At 39.4% G+C, this 19,207-nt stretch overlaps 1 protein-coding gene across 2 annotated transcripts; it reads right to left on the bottom strand.

The window, feature by feature from the left end:
- Positions 1 to 4,986: 4,986 nt before the first annotated feature.
- cacng7b (calcium channel, voltage-dependent, gamma subunit 7b) lies at positions 4,987 to 15,436 on the bottom strand. 2 transcript variants are annotated; one of them, XM_055164110.1, is made up of 6 exons: positions 15,241 to 15,436; positions 13,946 to 14,032; positions 13,420 to 13,560; positions 8,271 to 8,416; positions 5,241 to 5,463; positions 4,987 to 5,054 (listed from the first exon to the last, which is right to left on the bottom strand). In XM_055164110.1, exons 1-6 carry the CDS (start codon positions 15,434 to 15,436, stop codon positions 4,987 to 4,989), a joined length of 861 nt encoding a protein of 286 aa, XP_055020085.1. The 2 variants fall into 2 exon arrangements, with proteins under 2 accessions (XP_055020085.1, XP_020783741.1); XM_020928082.2 differs by having other exon boundaries at positions 4,987 to 5,463.
- Between the last annotated feature and the right edge of the window lie 3,771 nt (positions 15,437 to 19,207).

The raw sequence follows: 19,207 nt of genomic DNA, 5'->3' as shown, positions 1-19,207 counted from the left end.
TGGGAATGTAGGAAGAGAAAAGTCCACTTGCAATATTTTTATTTTTTTTTAAATTAGTGCATTAGATTTGCAGTTCTGTTCTCAGGATTGTGTTCAGAGTGCACATTTTAAAACAGCATCTGCATTCACTTATGAACTAATATAAGTATTGCCTTAATCTCATGTATACGTGTTTGGAGAAAATACATTTTATTTTTTGTAATCAACATTCTAGTAACTAAGTAACTGCATCAACACGTAACTGCAATTTTTATTTGACTGCAACTTATTTTGCAGCTTGATTATTTATTTTTATCAAGTCAACAGTTCCTGTGAGGCACTGCTCTCTGCAAATAAAGAGAAGAGCCAACAGTACATAACAAGATTATTACAGTCAGTTATATAGTCATTTTAATTTTTAATTACAGGGATATATTGGCAATTCTGTAAATAGTTAGACAATGTAATGTAAAGTGTAATCATCCAAAATAATTATTAGAACTGTTACTTGTCCAGTAATAGATTTAAGATTAGGTAGATAATACATTAACTAGATATAGATGGAAAGAGGTTGTTTCATTGGATTTTACTGTTCACCTTGTGATTCTAATCACATTGGTGGTGCTGTTAACTCTGGTGATCACTTTGTTCAGGTTTTGTCAAGTTGTTCTGACATGTGTCTCTGTCAAGGATCAATCTGGGACATGAAATGTTCATGATGCCTATTTTACAGTCTGATTCCAAATCTGTTTTCCTACTTCAGAGATTTCTCATCTCCTGCTTCTTTGGCAAGAACACATCCTTTTTGAGAATAGTTTTTAAGACATAGATGATCAGAGATCATCAATGTGCGCACAGCCATAAGAAAAGTATCAGCATTTCCGCCCTGTGAGGATCTGAGCAGAAGTCCTGTCCTCTAGGACGCTGTTAGCTGTCCCTTCTCTTTGCTCTCTGCTGCATTGCACACTCTTTAGCATTCAGCCTCAGCATTACACCTGGAGCAGCGAACTGATCTGAGCTCCGATCAATGATTGATATGGCACCAGATGTTTCCCGCAGACAGTTTGGATGAGCGCGCGCACAGGCAGCACAGGTCTGGCCCTCGTGAGGAGAAAATGGGCTCAAATGAAAAGCCATTTCATAAAGCACACGCTGACATGACGTGGCCCGCGTCCAGCGTGAGCCTCAGATGTGCTGAGGATGAGAGCAAAGCATTACACGCCTCCAGCCCATGGACCTACAGCTTCAGTGTAAAACACTCGAGGCTCAGAGCGCGCGACGCTCCGGGAGAGATGCGGACGCTGGTGCATTCATTAAGAGGGAAAGCTACACATCAGCTGCATACATTAGCTCCACGGAGGAAAATGGACGCCTAACATCAAAAGGCACATCTCCAGAGACTGGAGCATCATCGCGTAAAGACGCACATGTAACTCCGAGCTGACACGGTTAAAGCGCCCCATTATCTCCTATGCAGAGGCAAGAGGCATCCTAATCAATTATCAGTCTATTACTGTGCTCATCCTGCATGGAACGCGGATGAAGGTAATTATAGGCCCGTGTAAAAAGACGCAGTTTTCTTATAAAACATGGAGGTCCGTCCACTAACTAAGCCACAGAGTGTTGCTGCAGATTCCGAATGTGTCATTTGTTAAATGGTGATGTGTGAGTTGAACACAACGTGAGACAAATCAATTAACCACGTTAACGAATGAACTGGGTCCAGGAGATTATGGAGTAGCCAGAAGACACACAGTAATTAAAGTGAGGGAAGAAGGCAGGTCTTACCTGAAGGCTTAGCTTATTATTCAACTATTCTGCAGCGCGTCGCTCTCCCAGGGAACGCGGGAACTGAACGGAAATAAGGCTCTAAATGACAAGTCTGTAGTGGAGGAAAATGATGCAAAGAAAATGAGGATAAACATGTATCAGGCGCTCGCTTAGGAGTTGTGAGGTAATAAATGACCGTGACGGAAAAGGCTTGAACGTGCATAAAGCAGAGCACACGTCACTGAGCAGTGGTTTGTCCAGTCTCAGCCGTGCACTGGGGGGAATGCGTCTCCCCCTGCGCGCTGATTGGTCCGTGCCTTGGCTCCTGCGATCTTCTTCCCGCCTGCCCGAGAATCTGCTCCTCTTTCTAATTCTTCCACGTTCCCCGACGCAGGCAACTTGTCGCATAGACCCCCAGAAAAAGGACAGTGAGGTAACGCCCCATCCGACACAGACCCAAACCTAAGCGCGAGGCTAACGCGTTAGCCCTTCCTCCATCATATTGGCCTGCTTGTGCTTATTGGAGCGTGTGCAGCGTGCTCACTACAGCCCCCTGTGCCTCAGTAAGTAGACTATTAGCCCTGACCAGGTTATGGCAGTTATTGACATCTTTTTCCCCATGCAGAGCTACTCCACTGGGACCGTCCTCCCTCTGTGCTGCTGATGGACGCTTGTACCTCTGGGAAACGCACACCAAAGTATCTAACAGGTGTAGTATTTGCTGATCAATATGTCAAAGCAAATAGAGCTTATAATGGACTCTCCCAGCCAATTATGTCTCAGTAGTGAATTTATGAAGTTATGTCATGGATCCATACGGCGAGATGCACAAAGTGAGCGGACAATGACCTTCAGTAGCTTTAGAGTGGGCCTGTGCCTCTTACACACACACAGGCAGAGCTAATGCAGACTGACGGCTCTTTCATGCGGTAATGGTGATGTGAAAGAGAAATCCACTCAGCCCTCACTGCCACACACACACACAGAGAGACACACACACACATGCACACACACACACACACACAGACATACACACACACACACACACACACACATACATTATAGACACAGGCAGGCGCTAAAATCACATGTGGACAATGAGCTCCTAATAGGCTAATACATAAAAAGATAAATGGTATTTTAAAAGAGGCTTGTGACCACAAAGGCAGTCTCTGTTGGAGCTGTTTCTGAGCTGTCATGTTCATTATGATCCCTGCACCATCAGAACAGGGCTCTGTGTGCTGGTATTGATGTGTGGATGACATGTGGAGCTCTCACATCCTAATGTAACATTAGCACTTTCACACTGTCACAGTTATTTAACATGGCCTGACCTTGACTAGACTATTCAAATGTGTTTAAAGGCTACATCTTCACAATCGTGTTTGTGCAAAGCTTGAATTACAAATGTACATTATCAGGCTGGTGTAGCATATGCACCACATGTTCAGTGTGTTTTTCATTCCCATGTCTCTAAACAGTGACAGAGTGGCTGACACATGTCCGCTCACATGCTCTAACATACAGCAGTGATCAATTGCAGCCTGAGGCTTTTTGCACACACTGAGGAGGAAGCACCAGAGCCTCTGCAGTGCAGAGCTCTCCACATGAACCACAGAGGTGCACGGAGGCTAGTCTGAGTCATGAGTATACTGGTCATTATAACAGAAGACGATTACTCTCAGAAGACAGATACGAGTGACAGGAAAAGTGTGGAGCTCAGCATAAACTCTCTCATGAGATGAAGCATGTGTGGTTTGCACTAAAAGCTTTAATTGTATTGAAGCATTCGTACAAAGAACCATGTACAAAAACAGTTCTGCTGAAGCAGAGCCACAGCCCTGTGTGACTCAAAGCTCATGGTGTCTCTATTGGCATGGAACTGCAGTGCAGGCTAACTCTATGATGGCACAAGCCATGCTACAATAACCTAAGGGTGTGAGGGTGTCATTTTACAACTATAGGTTTAAATCTATTCAGCTTATGTGGAGGTGCCATTGAGCAAGGCACTACTTAAAATAGCCAAAACAATTGCAAAGTTATTTCTTTTATAAAGCAGCATTGCTTCACTAAAGTCTTATATGAACCTTACATAAACTAAACATTGCATCGATGTAAAATATGATATTCCATATTCCCCGTAGTCCATATCTTAACAGCCTCACAGTGATAATAAACCTACCCTGTTCTCTGGGGCACAGTGGTGTTCATCAGAGTCATACATATACATACACACTGTTACACTCATGATATGCAGCGCTGTCTTTTGTAAATCTCACTATAAAATCTTGCACTATGTATTATTTAGCTATTGAATAGCAAATCAATGACTAAATACTTATAAGTATAATAAATCCTGTATGTTGATGTCCAGCATTTCATGAGCTGATTTTCTCTACATGTCCTATAACAAGGTTTACAAAATAACCTCTTTGTATTTGTTTAAATCTGTCTTCAATATACATCATTACCCAGCTCATTGTGTTCTGTGCTTCATAATCAGTGAGTTTCTCCAGTCCACTGAATGTTCTGCTCACTCAGGCCTGGGGCTGGTGCAGGGTCAGTGCAGGGCCACGGCCAGCAGAGGGCGTCAGACTGCTGTCAGAGTCCGGAGTGTCACTCACAGAGTCCAGAGGGTGTGCCTGTGTCAGACCAGCATCAGTCACAGTGCAGAGTTTCATTCATGATTTACTGCAGTGAAACAAACTGTCGTGTTGCATCTCTGTACAGGTCTGTAGCTTCAACAAAAATAAGTTCTGCTATTTCTCTGTCCATTTTGCATAACTGTTTCACCACTCACTTGTGCTGCCCCCCCGCTGTGTGATCTTCATTATAGCCATAGAGTTGATGAAAATATGATATAAAAATGAGAGGAGTGTAGCACAAATATCTGTAACATCTGCTGTCATAGAAAACTGTGAAATATTAAACTTTAATCTTTTTGCTTTGTACATTTCCAAGTGCACACTGTTTTCCCGCAGCACTGCAGCATGTTGGTATTCTGCTGCAGACCCCAAACCCCCCCCCCCCCCCCCCCCTCTCTCTCTCCCCCTCTCTCACTCACCCTCCCTCTCCCATCTCTATCCTCCTCTCTCCTCATCTTCACTGTCACTCTTAAGGTTTCAGAAAATATACTCAAGTTCACATAATTCTCCTTTCTTCTGTGCAGTCCCATTCACCAAATCAGTTCTGTATAGATGAAAATGAAATCCAGTGTCCCTCTTTCTGTCTGCAGTCTTAGCACGGTGAAGCTCCCATGTGGATGTGTGCGTGGTAGTGCGGGGGTGGTACCGGAGAGGGGGGCACGGCCAGGGGTAGAGCCTGGCCTTGGGCGTGAGAGCCCCTGGGCAGTGTGTGCGTGCCCGTGTAGCCTCCAGACTGAGCGGGCATGTTATAACTCCCAGCCGAAGATGACGCAGAGGGTGGACTCCCCGTGGCTGCTGACCCCTGCCCCCCTCTGGACTGTTGCAGGTTGGCTTTGCCCGCAGATGGGGGGGTCTGGTTGAGCTGGATGGAGATGTCACTGGACCCTTCCGACGTGCTCCTGCCTCTCTTTGGGTGGGGAGGGGGCCAGGTGGTCTCCGGGTGCAGGTACTGGCCGCTGTAGTCGCTGCTCTCGGACATGCGGGGGCGGTAGAGGGCTGGGTGGGGGCGGTACATCTCCTCCTCTGCGTAGCGCTTCATGAAGAGGTAGACGGACAGAACCCCAGCCCCCTGAGACACACAGACATCAGGTTTAAAGTAAGAGCTGTTGCAGATTAGATGAGACAAGAACAAGAAACTAGCATCAATAAACCAAGACGGGAGAGTAGAGCTCAAATGATCAAAGATGACATCATTACTGTATACAATAATGCATTTTAAATAAAGGTTAAAGGGCCCATTTTACACTATATTCTGATCTATGTTATGTTGTTTCCTCATCAAAAATATACCTGGGGTTTTATTTGGTTTCATTCACACATGTTTAACACACAAATTCTGCATATTTAGGCTGATTTCTCAAACAGATACCACCATGCAATGCCATATGGTAAAACAGGAAGTGCTCCACTGTGTTTTTAAACTCCATACACCTTCACTAGAATCATTTGGATAATTTCAGCCCTGAAACTGTCAATCTCTACTGAATAAAAGGTAAAAGGTAGCTGTTATGAAAACTACACCTTGATGACAACACAAGGTGGAACAGAGCATTTTGAGCTTTGGAAATAGAGGCGGTGCTATCATTTGGCAAAAGTAGGTGGCTGCCTAGGGCCCCCAAACCTGGAGGGGCCCCCAACAGATTAGATGAAGCCTCAGAGCAATTAGATTTTCTCTCAATATGACATCAAATGAGAGTAGTTTACCTTTAAACAATAAGCATAATAAAAGTAATAATAATCATATGTAATGGGTGTAAACAAAAATTTTATTGTACATGCAAAAAAATAAAACTACTTTCAGTTCTGGTTATTTAGTAGGCAACCAAACTAATAAGACAAGTTTCCAATCCACCATAATTCAAATAAAAAGAGATGTGCATGTCTCAAGAAGAATGGGGAAAAACAGACAATAAATATATTTAAAAATCTAAACAAAAAATTGTGCATCATAGTGTGGGCCCCAAATTCAAGTTCACTTAGAGCCCTAAAATTGCTAACTCTGCCACTGTTTGGAGATGTAGACAGACTAATAAAGGATTTCTGTAATGTGTAAATTAAACACAACTCTGCTCAGGTTTTTGACATTGCCAGATCACAATATACTGTAGGTAATATAGGATCTTCGAATAAAGAATAAATAAAGTGAGTACAGTGCAAATTTCGCTCATCTGGCCAAGATTTCAAAACTTATATCAGGTTATTTATCTTGTTTTCAACTTTTAATATCTACTTACTAGTTCTGAGATGCTTAATTCTAGTCTAGAGGTAGTTTATTTTAAGATAACTTGCTGCATGGACAGATAATTTCACTACTTTTAAGTCATTTTCTGATAGATTTAAGTGTTTATATCTTAAATTTGACTAAGCCTTTTTGCAGTGTACATAGAAACTACTCAAATGAAGATTGATATTCAGAATTCAAGCCATTTTAACTAAATTAGATACTTCTTTTTCACACATGCTTGGCGTCTGCTCTATCTATGCTTTTGAAACAGCACCAGTTGGGGCAGTTATTCTTGGAAACGATCTGAGTTTAATTAAGCCTAATTTATCTCAGCTCCGCGACACACAGTTTAAAGTAAAAGCGGTTTGAGATCAGATGTGACAAGAAACAAGAACTAGCATCAATAATCCAAGAGATTTACGTCAAGACTGCAGAGAGGGACAGAAACGCAAATGATCAAAGATACCACAATTATACAATAAAGGAGTATACAATTAGTTGATGAAAAATTATCCTAATAACAATAAGATGTGATAGGTTTACTGAAGAATTTTACAAAAAAAGAGTGAACGACAGTTTAAAATTAAAACATTCAGCATATAATTTTATACCATATATATTACTCTGCAGGCTTACTTATGTTTACGCTTTAAAGGCCCCAAAATACACTGTTTTCTGATCTATGTTATTATGTTTCCTCATCAAAACAGACCTGGAGTTGTGTTATATTTCTTTCACAAATGCACAAACCCTGCATATTTACTCAAAATTCTTGTCTCTGTTCTACTTTGTGATATCATATGGTAATACAGGAAGTGCTCCATTGTGTTTTCACACTCCATGCACCTTCACTAGAATCATTTGGATAATATAAGTCTAGGAATTGTAGTTAACTTTAAATCTACCACTTGACACATGACATCATAAGAAGGAACAGAGCATTGAGATAGAGACAAATAATAAAAAGTTACTCAAACATGAATGGGAATCAAACAACACAACTTGGGGTCTGCTTTTTACAAGGTAACAACATTATAACATAACTTAAAGCTCACAACTCAATTTTGCGTAATGTAGGACCTATAATCAACTTTTTGCAATAAAAAAAATAGCTATTTACTGTAGAAAACACTTTCAGTATTATCAGTATTTTGATTTTGATAATTTATAGGGATGTAACGATATCCAAATCTCTCAATATGATATTTATTGCGATATTTTGTGGAAGAACAAAATATTCTACTTTTCTGTCATAATCCAAATCCAAATTAAGATTTAAACGTGCTTAATAACAGTTGTTTTATCATGTAGACTGGACTAAAACAGAGCAAAGGATCATGGTCTGTGTAGTTCTGTCTGTTTTTTAGCTGTTGCTGCACCATAACAATGAATTTAAGCAAAGAGACTTGTAATTTTATATATTGTGATACTATTGTGAGACTTTTGATGATACAATATTAAGATATTTTGGTTATTGTTACATTCTAATCATTTATAGACCAGTGCCATCACCTTTGTGGCTACAGCATTGGATACAAATTAAAAACTCAAAGTGAAATTCCACAAGTTTTATTCCTAGTCAGAATGTGTCTTTTTCTGTTCTTCTGTAACCCCTAAGACTGTGAAGTGAACTACTACAATCATATTCTGACCTCCTTGAGCAGGAAGGAGGACGCGGCGAAGGCGAAAGACCAGCCATAGTGGTAGTTGAAGAACTGCTCTGGCTCCCGGGGTCGATTCATCACCTCATCGTTTATACTGGAGATGTACAGGACCAGACCCACCACCAGACTCAGGCCTGTAAGACACACACACAGGGACATAATGTAGGCGATCATTTAAAATCACCAGCTCCACACGTGCTAACACTAATAAAGACACATACTCTCATTATAATGGCATGAACATTCATTTAATTTGACTATAAGATAAGAACAGGAAATTAATTCAAAGTCATTAATCATTTAGACCAGTGATTCTCGAAGGTTTCACACTAAATCTAGCTCAGAAATATAATCTTGTTTCAGGGCTTGTTCATTTATTTTGCTAATTAAAGGTGCATGATGTACATTTTCGTGTGGAGGGTACGCCACCTGCTTGGTTTCATGAAGATATTATTATTTTGTCTCAAATATTCCATAGTATTGTTGTGGTTTTAAACTAATCTTTCTCCATGGAGACAGGCAGACGCTACATGGACATGGACCAAGTTATAAGTTAGATCTACAAAATGAATGCAGGTGTATTTAGAAAATATCTGTAATTACATATATGCACGATGAATAAGTTTAAAGCCATAATGTGAAATCATCCAGGTAGTGAACCCTCCCCCTTTAAAATTACATAATGTGCCTTGAAAGAGCGCATATTGGACATTTTTTATCTATCTTATAATGCTGTTTTCTCATCAGAGACATAACTGGAGTTGTGTTTTGCTTCATTCACACGTGTTCTTCTCTCAAACAGAAAAAAACTATTTTACCTTGTGATGTCATGTGCTCCACTGTGCTTTTAAACTCCACACACCTTCACTAGAATCATTTGAGTTAAGTCCTGAAACTGCCCATCTCTACTGAACAAAAAGTAAAATTAACTTGAAAAATGAAATAGAGCATTTTGAGCTTTGGAAATGTAGACAGACTACTAAAGCAGGATTACTCAAACGTGTGAATGAAACAAAACACAACTCCATGTATATTTTCGATGAGGTAACAATATTTTAACATGGTTTAAAGCTCACAAGTTAATTTGGTGTAATATATTTAAGTAGGAGAGCTCTGAGAACTAGCCTGATTCATCAGCTGGTTTCACTTTGTAGAAACCATCTGACCTCGCAGTGTTAGAATTCATTCGCTTGACGGTAGGCGAGTAGTTTTTTTTATTTAACCAGTCGCTGCTTTTTGGTCAGGGCGTATGTAATGCGCCGCTAACGGGGCTAACTGGTATATTAAGCTTTTCCCAAATCCCGTAGGATGAAGGACAATAACGTCTTTCCCCTTGATAAAATTCACCAAACATTCGCTTTGTTCCAACTTTAAATCCTCGATTTCGGGAATCGTTGACAACACAAAATGTATAGCTTTTTGCTGATTGGCTGGTGTCTGAACTCGCACTTCCAGGGTTTTAGCGAATCATCTAGTGTATTCCGACTCGTAACCTAGTCGCTGGAGGGAAATGAAATTGAACAGAGGCACTAGGTGGCGCCAGCCTGGCTACCTGAGAATCACCAGTACAACAGAAAGCCTTTATTGTCATTATACACAGTGTAATGAGATACAGAGCTGCTCCTTCAAAGTGCACTCAGCAAATTATAATAAAATATAACAATATGATAAAAGTAAAACTACTATCAACTACTAACTACTGCACATATACAATAAAACTTGAGCAAAACCCACCAGGGGTACACAGACAGACCATACCATACCAGTCCCTTAATGACGTACAACACAAAAAAGGTGCAAAGGTGCAAGCATATCAGTTTGCGTTTGCTCTTAGCTGGTAGTTATAAATAATTTTTTTATAAAGTTTTGTTGATTTATTCCCATTTTTATACAAAGCAAAAGTTTTTAATGTTTTTTATGTACTCAAACTAATCATCCAAACAGAAAGCTGAATGAATATCACTCTGTGGATGCCAGCTTCATCTTAAACCAACTCAGGTTTTTGCTCACAATATATGGCTGTAATGGATTTTTAATCAGTTGGAGCACATCAAAGAAACATTTCCAGAACAACACAAGGTCACAAAAGCTTTCTCTGAACACATAAATACTGCACTATTCACTTAAACCTGATGAAATGATTGGCCATACATCCGCATTGCCTCCAAAGCCTTAAGGAAAGCATACAAGATTAAAGTCCCACCTCTTTATCCAGTCTTCACTATGTTTAATGCATGAGTTTCGACATATGGTCAACATCAAAGAATCAATATTGAACAAAAGCTGATGTAGCCAGTGCCTATGGAGGTATTTATAGACCATGGCACATTTAAATGCTACACACTGGAGCACAGCGGGTTAAAAGGCACCAGAGCCAAGTCAGAAACATGAGGAAATGCACAAATCATGCTCCTGTCAAACGCGACGTGGGTCTTTAAATAAATGAGGAAGAGCAGAGGTACACGAGCATATTTGTCTTTGAGTCAGCGCAAGAACATGTCAAAAAAAGAACATGGGTTAGGGGGAGAAATGGGATTGAAAACAGAAAAGTGTTTAGAGAAGAGATAGTGGTATGTTTTTTGGAAGTGCTAGTCAAGTCTTTACACTAAAATGAACCGTGTGAGAGTCTCAGTGTTCAGCAGTATCAGTGTTTCCAATTTGAAGTTGACATTTTTGAACATATGAACTATAATAGTGTTTTTAGTAAAGTTTTGTCCAGTTGACACAATTTAATTTTCTTTTGCTTTGGACCTACTTGAACCTACTATAAGAAACTTCTTCCCATTCATGTCAAGTGATGTTGAATGCAGTGGTGGGGGTCCGTCACCTGCTTGTTTCCATGGATATGTCATTACCCTGCCTGAAATGTTCCACACTTTGACATTAACCAGCTTTACTTTACATTTATAAAATTAGAGGGGGTTATATAGCTCAAAAATACCTAGAAAAACATGCATTCTGATTGTGAGCAGGGTTGCCTCTCCACAGATCTGACCTATAACTTGTTTTTGGTTTGGTCTCCATGAAGATAGAAAGGTTTAATACTGTACTGTGAAACATTAGATGGACCCTCCTCCAGAAAAGTTACAGAATGCACCTTTAAGTATGAGTTTTATGTATCTATACATTTACTTAAGTAGATTTGAAAGTGGGTACTTTTTATGTTGGCTTCACTACATTTGAGAGTAAGTATTTCTTTTTACTAAGTTGCTAAAAACTCTGGGGTTTATTTTTAACATAGTTTGAACACAAATATACAAAGAAAAAAGTTTAGGAGAAAAATCTAAATCTGTGGGAAATACTGTTACTTTTTAAATCTTTAAGTACATTTCTAAATGGGCACTTTAATACTTTTACCTAAGTAAATTTTTAATGAAACTTTAACTTTTACGTAAGTATTATTTGCACCCGTATCTGTACTTTTACTTAAAAAAAATTGAGTATGTGTGTGTATGTGTGTGTGAAAACTTTAGTGGAAAATTAATATTGATGTAAAGGATATACAGCAGGACATAACAAAAGTGAGAATTCTAACTTTAAATACATGACAAGTAAAGTCTAGTACTTAGAAGTAATCATTCCTCCAAAGTGACTTAACATATTCATAATAAAATAGGCTACTTTGCAGTGAAGACGTGAAGAAAGGTAAATAAAAGGTGAGCATAAGTAGCTAATTTAATGTGATTAGATCGCAACTATAGCTACTAGGGATGTAAAGATATCCAAATCTCACGGCACGATATCATCACGATATGCATCTCATGATACAATATTTGTAGCAATATTTCGAAGAGACTGATGTAATTGTAGATAAAACACTTTTTTGCTTTTAAAATACCTTGACACGATTTTGGTGTGAATTATTTTCATCATAATCCTAAGAATTCAAGTAAAAAACATATTTCTTCATGCTGTCTGTGCTGAAATGAATCATGGGATATGAAGTTTCCTATATTTATAAGCTGTTGCTACTATAAAACCATGCATTTAAGCAAAGAAACTAGTGATTCAATATATATCACCAATTTAAAAATGTGTAAACTTGTATTTGTATTAAATATTTACTTTTTTGACAAATGTACAATTAATATTTTCCATAAATCTGGACAAATGATCAAAAATTCTTCCCCATATTTACTAATTCAGCTTCTCTTAAGACTAAACTGGATAATTAATTAGCCCACACTGAATTAAACTGTCAACCCAAAAAGAAAGATTAGACAATAGCTGGCTTTAGTAAGATGGGATCATTATACCACAGCACAGCTCATCAAATTAAAGGCTGCGACACTGGCCGTAAACGTTACATAATGGCGTTACGTAAGCGCCAGGAGGACTCCGCTTGAGCGTGTGTCAGTGCTACGGTGCGTCAAAGCCTGTCCACAGCGCAGAGTGCATAACGCAGAGCAGACACTTTCTTAAACGAGTCACGGGATCGCTCCTTTATTATAACTCCAATGTCAATTTAGCTCCCCACTATCAGCGCTGCACCGGCGAGGCGAGAAGAGAAGCGGAGAGAGCCATCTGCTGTTCACAAACACGAACTGCAACTGTGCCCACATAGAATTACTACACTCAAATAAAACAGGAATTCAGCCTTGACATTGGTCAGTGATGTATTGAGATGAAGGCTTAATTTTCTGCTCATGCTCCTTGATAATAAAACCTTGATGAATTATAGATCGAGCAATTAAAATACATCATTCTAATTTGTTCCAAGGTTAAAATGTGTGTCAAATTCAAGATTAATGCACAAATTTAAACAGCAAGGTCACTCCAATTGTGAACTGGGCAGCACAGAAGCAACAGGCCTGTATAAGCTTTAAAAATATGCAAAATAAAACAAAAATATGATTAATGAAAGTAATTGAAACTACCAAACTTACTAATAATTCACCACTGTGCGAAGAATAGTTTCACAAATATAGACATACTCAATACACAGGATAAAAACATGCAAGTAGAATAAAAAGTAAATATATATAAAGCAAAAAAAAAGGGACTATAGGTATGTTCATGCTTTAGAATAACAAATATAAGTGTGAAAAGTTGCCAGTAGATTTCAGTAGTAATCATATTTGCAGTGTATTGTGATCGTTACTGAAGGTGTAAACGTGTTGCACTGTAGTGTCGTGACCTGAGAGGATGAAGAAGATGCCGGAGACGAAGGCCAGGATGGTGCGCTGTGGCCGGATGTGTCCGATGTTACTGATGACAAAGGCAGTGAAGACGAAGAGCAGAGACACCATGGGGAAAGGAGTGGCTGTGCGCACCATTTCTGAGGAGCACAAAGGGGCAAGTCAGCAAGAAATACTGCTACTACTATTGCTGCTGCTACTACTGCTACTGCTACTACTGCTACTACTACTACTACTACTCTTTCTAATATATAAGGGGCATTTACGTCAACATTTTATATTCTGACAAGTACACAGAGGTTTATTTCACCTACAGTGAAATAGAGAAAGGGATATTTTGATCTCCCTTTATTAAAAATTTACTATATGACATTTGTTTTGGACGATTTTGCACCTGCTTGTCTCCATAAAGAGATAAGAAATAGACAAGTTTAAGTTTAGTCACACTGTGGAATATTTTGAACAAAGCAATAACATGTCCTCCACCAGAAACGTTACATAATGCAAACTTTAAAATATACCTACTCAGAATATTTGCAGTGTTTTCTGTGGTGATTTCAATGTCTGGTTCGGTGAAATATTCAGACGCTACACACCGTCCGTTTTCTGATCCTGTTTGGAAACAAAAACAAAAAAAAAAAAAAACAGTTACAGTGAATAGTGGCAATTGTGTGATGAGGCATGACGCAAGAATATTGTGCAAGTATTCCACTTTTATCAGAAATAGCAAAAAGAATCAAGCATGTTTTTGTAAACGCTGATGTTGGAACAATGTGAAATAAAAAAAAATACACTACCAGTCAAAAGTTTTACAATACCGAATTCCAATGAGGAGCTTGAAATGGTATAAAGGTAAGAACTGAACAGCCAGAGGTTTAAAAAATAGATAAAAGATAACAAAACACAAGTCCAAGCTCTGCCAAAACTACCTCAGGAAAAAAGAACAAGATGGTAAAGCTTGAAAATCCTGGAGTGTCCAGCACAGTCTCCAGACTTAAACCCCATCGAGCTGGTTTTGGGATGAACTGGACAGAAGAGTGAAAGCCAAGAAACCTACAAGTGCCACACATTTATGGAAACTTCTGCAACAGACTTGGGAAGAACTTTCTGAAGAATATTTGATTTCTATTGTAAAAAGAACGAGCCACGAGTGTGTTCAGCTGTTATATCTGCCAAAGGTGGACACTTTCATGAATCAAAAGTTTAGAATGCGTTTTGGTCAACAGTAAACAGTAAAAAAAAATGGAAAAAGCGTGGTGTTCTAAAACTTTTGACCAGTAGTGTAATAAAAAAAAACTAAAGATCTGAAAGTAAAGTTGAGATTCAATGTAATTTATTTTAGAGACAGTCTTTAGTTATTCCTTAATTCTTTAATAATAATAATGCTTTGGATTTATATTTTGAGGCGCTCACAGTTTAGAGTGCATTTTTCATTCTTTCCAGTGGTGGTAAGCTCCTATTGTAGCCACAGCTGCCCTGGGACTGACTGACAGAAGCGAGACTGCCAATCTTTACTATTACATATTCATATTAAAGTGAATGAAGTGCCTTGCTTAAGGACACAGCATCAGTTTCCACAGAGAAACACTGTGACATTGTGGTACTCTGAGTTCTCTCCCGACTATCTTATGAATTATTATGAGTCCATTTTCTATGCAGGTTAGTTTTACATTTGCACGATTCCTTGTGGAGCGTTTCAAACCACTTTCCGCTCTTCCGTGACCCCTGACCTCTGCTCTGTGTACATCTTGGCGAACATCTGTCTCTGCCCGGAGGCTTACACCCGTGGAACAGTGGTTGTGCGCTCGGCTGCTCCGTACCGGCCACAAAGCAGACCCTCCACAGGCCCGAGTGCAGCGCCATCTTCACCTCCATGCTCTGGTTCTGCTGCAGGATGATGCCCTCCACCATGATGAGCCAGTAGTCGGTGGAGACGGCCACGCCCACCAGCAGCAGCCCGCACGCCCCGAACACCGTGGACAGGATGGTGAGGGCACGGCTACTGCACGAACTCATCTGGAACCATACGAGATAAGACAAGAGGTGAGCCAAAGGAAATCTGATTTATACCGACTGAAATATAACGTGTCTCAAAGCAAGATTTAAAACTACCTGGGTTCAAGTCATTTCTGTGATCTCTTAAACTTTTGTAGCCTGTATTTTAACTTAAAGCAACAATGTGTAACTTTAGGAGGTCACCTAAAGGATGTGCAAATAAAAATGAGGTTTATAACGACCGAAATATAATGTTTTACAAAAATACTAGCCTCTCAGTGAAAGATTTTAAGCCATGTAGGACTGAGCTTTCTCTGTGTCTTTAAACAAACATTAACCTTTTTGTAGCCCATATTTTAACTTAAAGCAACAATGTGTAACTTTAGAAGGTGACCTAAAGGATATGCAAATAAAAATCAGGTTTATAATGATTGAAATATAATGTGCTTTACAAATATTCTAGCCTCTTGCCTCTCAGTGAAAGAGTTTAAGCCACCTGGGACTGCTGTTTCTCTGTGATCTCTAAACAAACATTAACCTTTTGTAGCCCATATTTTAACTTAAAGCAACAATGTCTAAATTTAGAAGTTGACCTAAAGGAAATGCAAATAAAAATCAGGTTTATAACGATTGAAACATAATGTTTTACAAGCCTCTCAGTTAAAGATTTTTAAGCCATGTAAGACCGAGTTTTCTCTGTGATCTCTAACAAACATTAACCTTTTGTAGCCCATATTTTAACTTAGGAGGTGACCAAAAGGATATGCAAATAAAAATCTGGTTTATAATAATGACTGAAATATAATGTTGCTTTACAAATATATTAGCTTCTCTATGCAAGATTTTAAACCACCTGAGACCGGACTTTCTCAAACATTAACCTTTTTTGTAGACCATATTTTAACTTAAAGCAACAACGCAGAACTAAAAACGTGAGCTCAAAGATATGCAAAGTGATCAGATTTATAATAATAATCTTTACAAACACACTATAGTCCTGGATCTCCAACCTGTAGCTCTCCACCTCCTTCTGAGTAGCTCACTAAGGGATTTCAGAATTATAACATTGTGCTGAATAACAAAAAAAGTTGTAAATATTTTGAAGCCCAACTTTCTGAGCTAATAAATGGACAGTGGTTTGTGTTTTACAGGCATGTAATTGTACCCCAAAGCTCGCCATCTTTCTTATAATCGTCTCAATTTCTTGCAACTGCTAAAATGAGCGGCTCTCTGGCATTTTCGTTTAGTAAAAGTTCATCGGAGGAAAAAGGTTGAAGACCCCTGTTATAGTTCATCAAAGCAACTTCTCTGTGGAAAAAACAAAACAAAAAACATTAACCTTTTGTAAACTATATATTAAAGCAACACTGAGTCACTTTCTGGATTTGGTACTTTAAAATTACAACTATACTGTGGAACATTCTTCATGGAGATAGATGAGTTTTCTGCCTTCGTGAAGACCAAGTCCGATTTGCGGAGATGCAAGCGTGCGTAGAGTAAAGATGCATGTTTTTGTACGCTTCTGTTCAACATTTTTACATTTAAAAAGAAAAAAGTGGGTCTTTTAAATCACGTTGTTAATCGAATATTAAGTTGTTGTTGTTTTTTTCATGAAGACCTGTTTTTTGTCCATAAAAAGGAGGTCACCGTGAACTGAGTCGGTCAAACCTCCAAACAGCCCCCCGCGGTGAACTGTTTTAAGTCTCGTCTTAAGACTCTCACTCTTTTATTCTATTCATCTTTGCCCTGATTAAGAAACAGATGACAGAGGTGCGGATGACTCACCCTTCTCTCTCTCTCTGTCTCTTCCTTCCCTCTTACTCTCTTCCTTTCTCTCTCTTCTTCCTTTCTATGTCTCATTCTCCGTTTTCTTTTACTCTCTCCCTCTACTTTGTCTCTTTCTTTCTCTCTTTCCCTCTCTGTCTCTTTACCCATCTCTCCATCTCCTCTCTGTTTTATTCTTTCTCTACCTTGCCTTCTCTATCTCTCCCTCTCTTTCTCTCTTCCTTTCTCTCTCTTCTTCCTCTCTCTCTCTCTGTCTCTTTCTCCTTTCCTTTTTCTCTCACCCAGTCTTCTGACTCTCTTTCCTTCTCCATCTCTTTACCCAGCTCTCCCTCTCATTCTCTCTCTCTCCCTCTCCTCTCTTCTTTCCCTCTTTTGCTCTCTCCCACCCCTCTCACTCTCTCCCCTCTTCTTTTCTTTCCCTCTCCATCTCTCTGTCTCTTTACCCATCTGTCCTTCTCCTCTCTCTTTCTCTCTGTCCTTTTCTCCCTCTCCTCTCTCTTCCTCTCCTCTCTCTTCCTTTTTCTCTCTTATTACTCTCTCTGCTTTGCCCTCTCCAGCTCTCCCTCTCATTCTCTCCTCTCTCACTCTTCTTTCCCCCTCTTGCTCTCTACACCCCTCTCCCTCTCTTTATTTCTCTCTCTTCTTCCTCCCTATCTCTTTCTCCTTTTCTTTTTCTCTCTGCCTCCCCTCTGTCTCTTTCTCTCCCTTTCGCTCTCCATTTCTGTCTCTTTACCCATCTCTCCTTCTCCTCTCTTTCTCTCTATCCCTATCTCTCTCTACCTTGCCCTCTCCATCTTTCTCTCTATCTTCTCTCTCTTCTTTCCATCTCTTGCTCTCTACCCCCTCTCCCTCTCTTCCTTTCTCTCTCTTCTTCCTCTCTCTATGGCTCTTTCCCCTTTTCTTTATCTCTGTCCCTCTCCTGTTTCTTTCTTTCTCTCTGTCTCTATCTCTCCATCTCTTTACCCATCTGTCTCCTCTCCTCTCTCTTTCTCTCTCTATTTCTTTCTCTCTCTGCCTCACCCTCTCCAGCTCTCCCTCTCGTTCTCTTTCTACTTCCTTTCTTTCCCTCTCCTTCTCTTTGTCTCTTTCCCTCTCCGTCTCTCCATCCCTATACCCACTTCTCCTTCTTTTATTTCAACTGCCCGAAGTGTGGATGGAATTCGATACAAAATGTTTTGACGGACACAATAAAGATCTGTTAAAAACCAAAAAATCTCCTCTATCCCTTTTTCCATATCTCTCTCTCTCTTTTCTTTCCGTTTCTCCTCTGTGTAGGGTTCATTCATGTGTCTGTGGAACAAAAAGCCCCACCCCCTGCTGTGTGCACCCTGGGCCTGTGTCCAAACTCTCCACTGTTTACTATAATTAACTCATTGTGTTGATTTGTGCCACACCACTGTCTGTTGCACCACGATCATCGCTCTGCACTACACCCGGCTCGCTCTCACACACGCTGTTTCATAAGTGTTTTTCCTTTCACGTTCACATATCAGCATCAGGAAGTATCAAATTATTATCTACACTGCATTACGGACATGTTATAAAGACAAACTCGCCTCTTTTCAATCTTCTGTCTCGAGGAACAGCAGAGAGAAGCTCAGTTAAAGCTTTTATTTTTTGTGTAATACATTTTTGCACATGGTCCCTGTTCAAATTATAGAAATAATGATGCATCTTGTTCTTCAAATTGTAATCAACAAATACATTTGCTTTGCCTGGACTTAAAATATAAACACTTTCAGATTTGACAGAACTATTACCACTGAATAATGAGAAATAAAATAGTAAAAATAAACGTGGCAGTGTTGACAGATTGCTCCTTTCAGTTTGTTGATTTGTTATGTGTGATATATTAAAGAGACACTATTTTCTGATCTATGTTATGATGTTTTCTTCAACAAAAACCTACCTGGAGTTGTGTTTTGTTTCATTCACACATGTTTAACACACAAATCCTACATATTTAAGCTGAGTTTGTCTCTCAAAAATGAATGGAACTGAAACAAA

Source organism: Boleophthalmus pectinirostris, unplaced genomic scaffold (assembly GCF_026225935.1).
Source record: "Boleophthalmus pectinirostris isolate CB_2022bp ecotype Guang Dong unplaced genomic scaffold, ASM2622593v1 HiC_scaffold_6, whole genome shotgun sequence".
Classification (NCBI taxonomy): domain Eukaryota; kingdom Metazoa; phylum Chordata; class Actinopteri; order Gobiiformes; family Gobiidae; genus Boleophthalmus; species Boleophthalmus pectinirostris.
The sequence above is the reverse complement of the archived record's forward strand: the minus strand, read 5'-3'. Positions and strand labels throughout refer to the sequence as shown.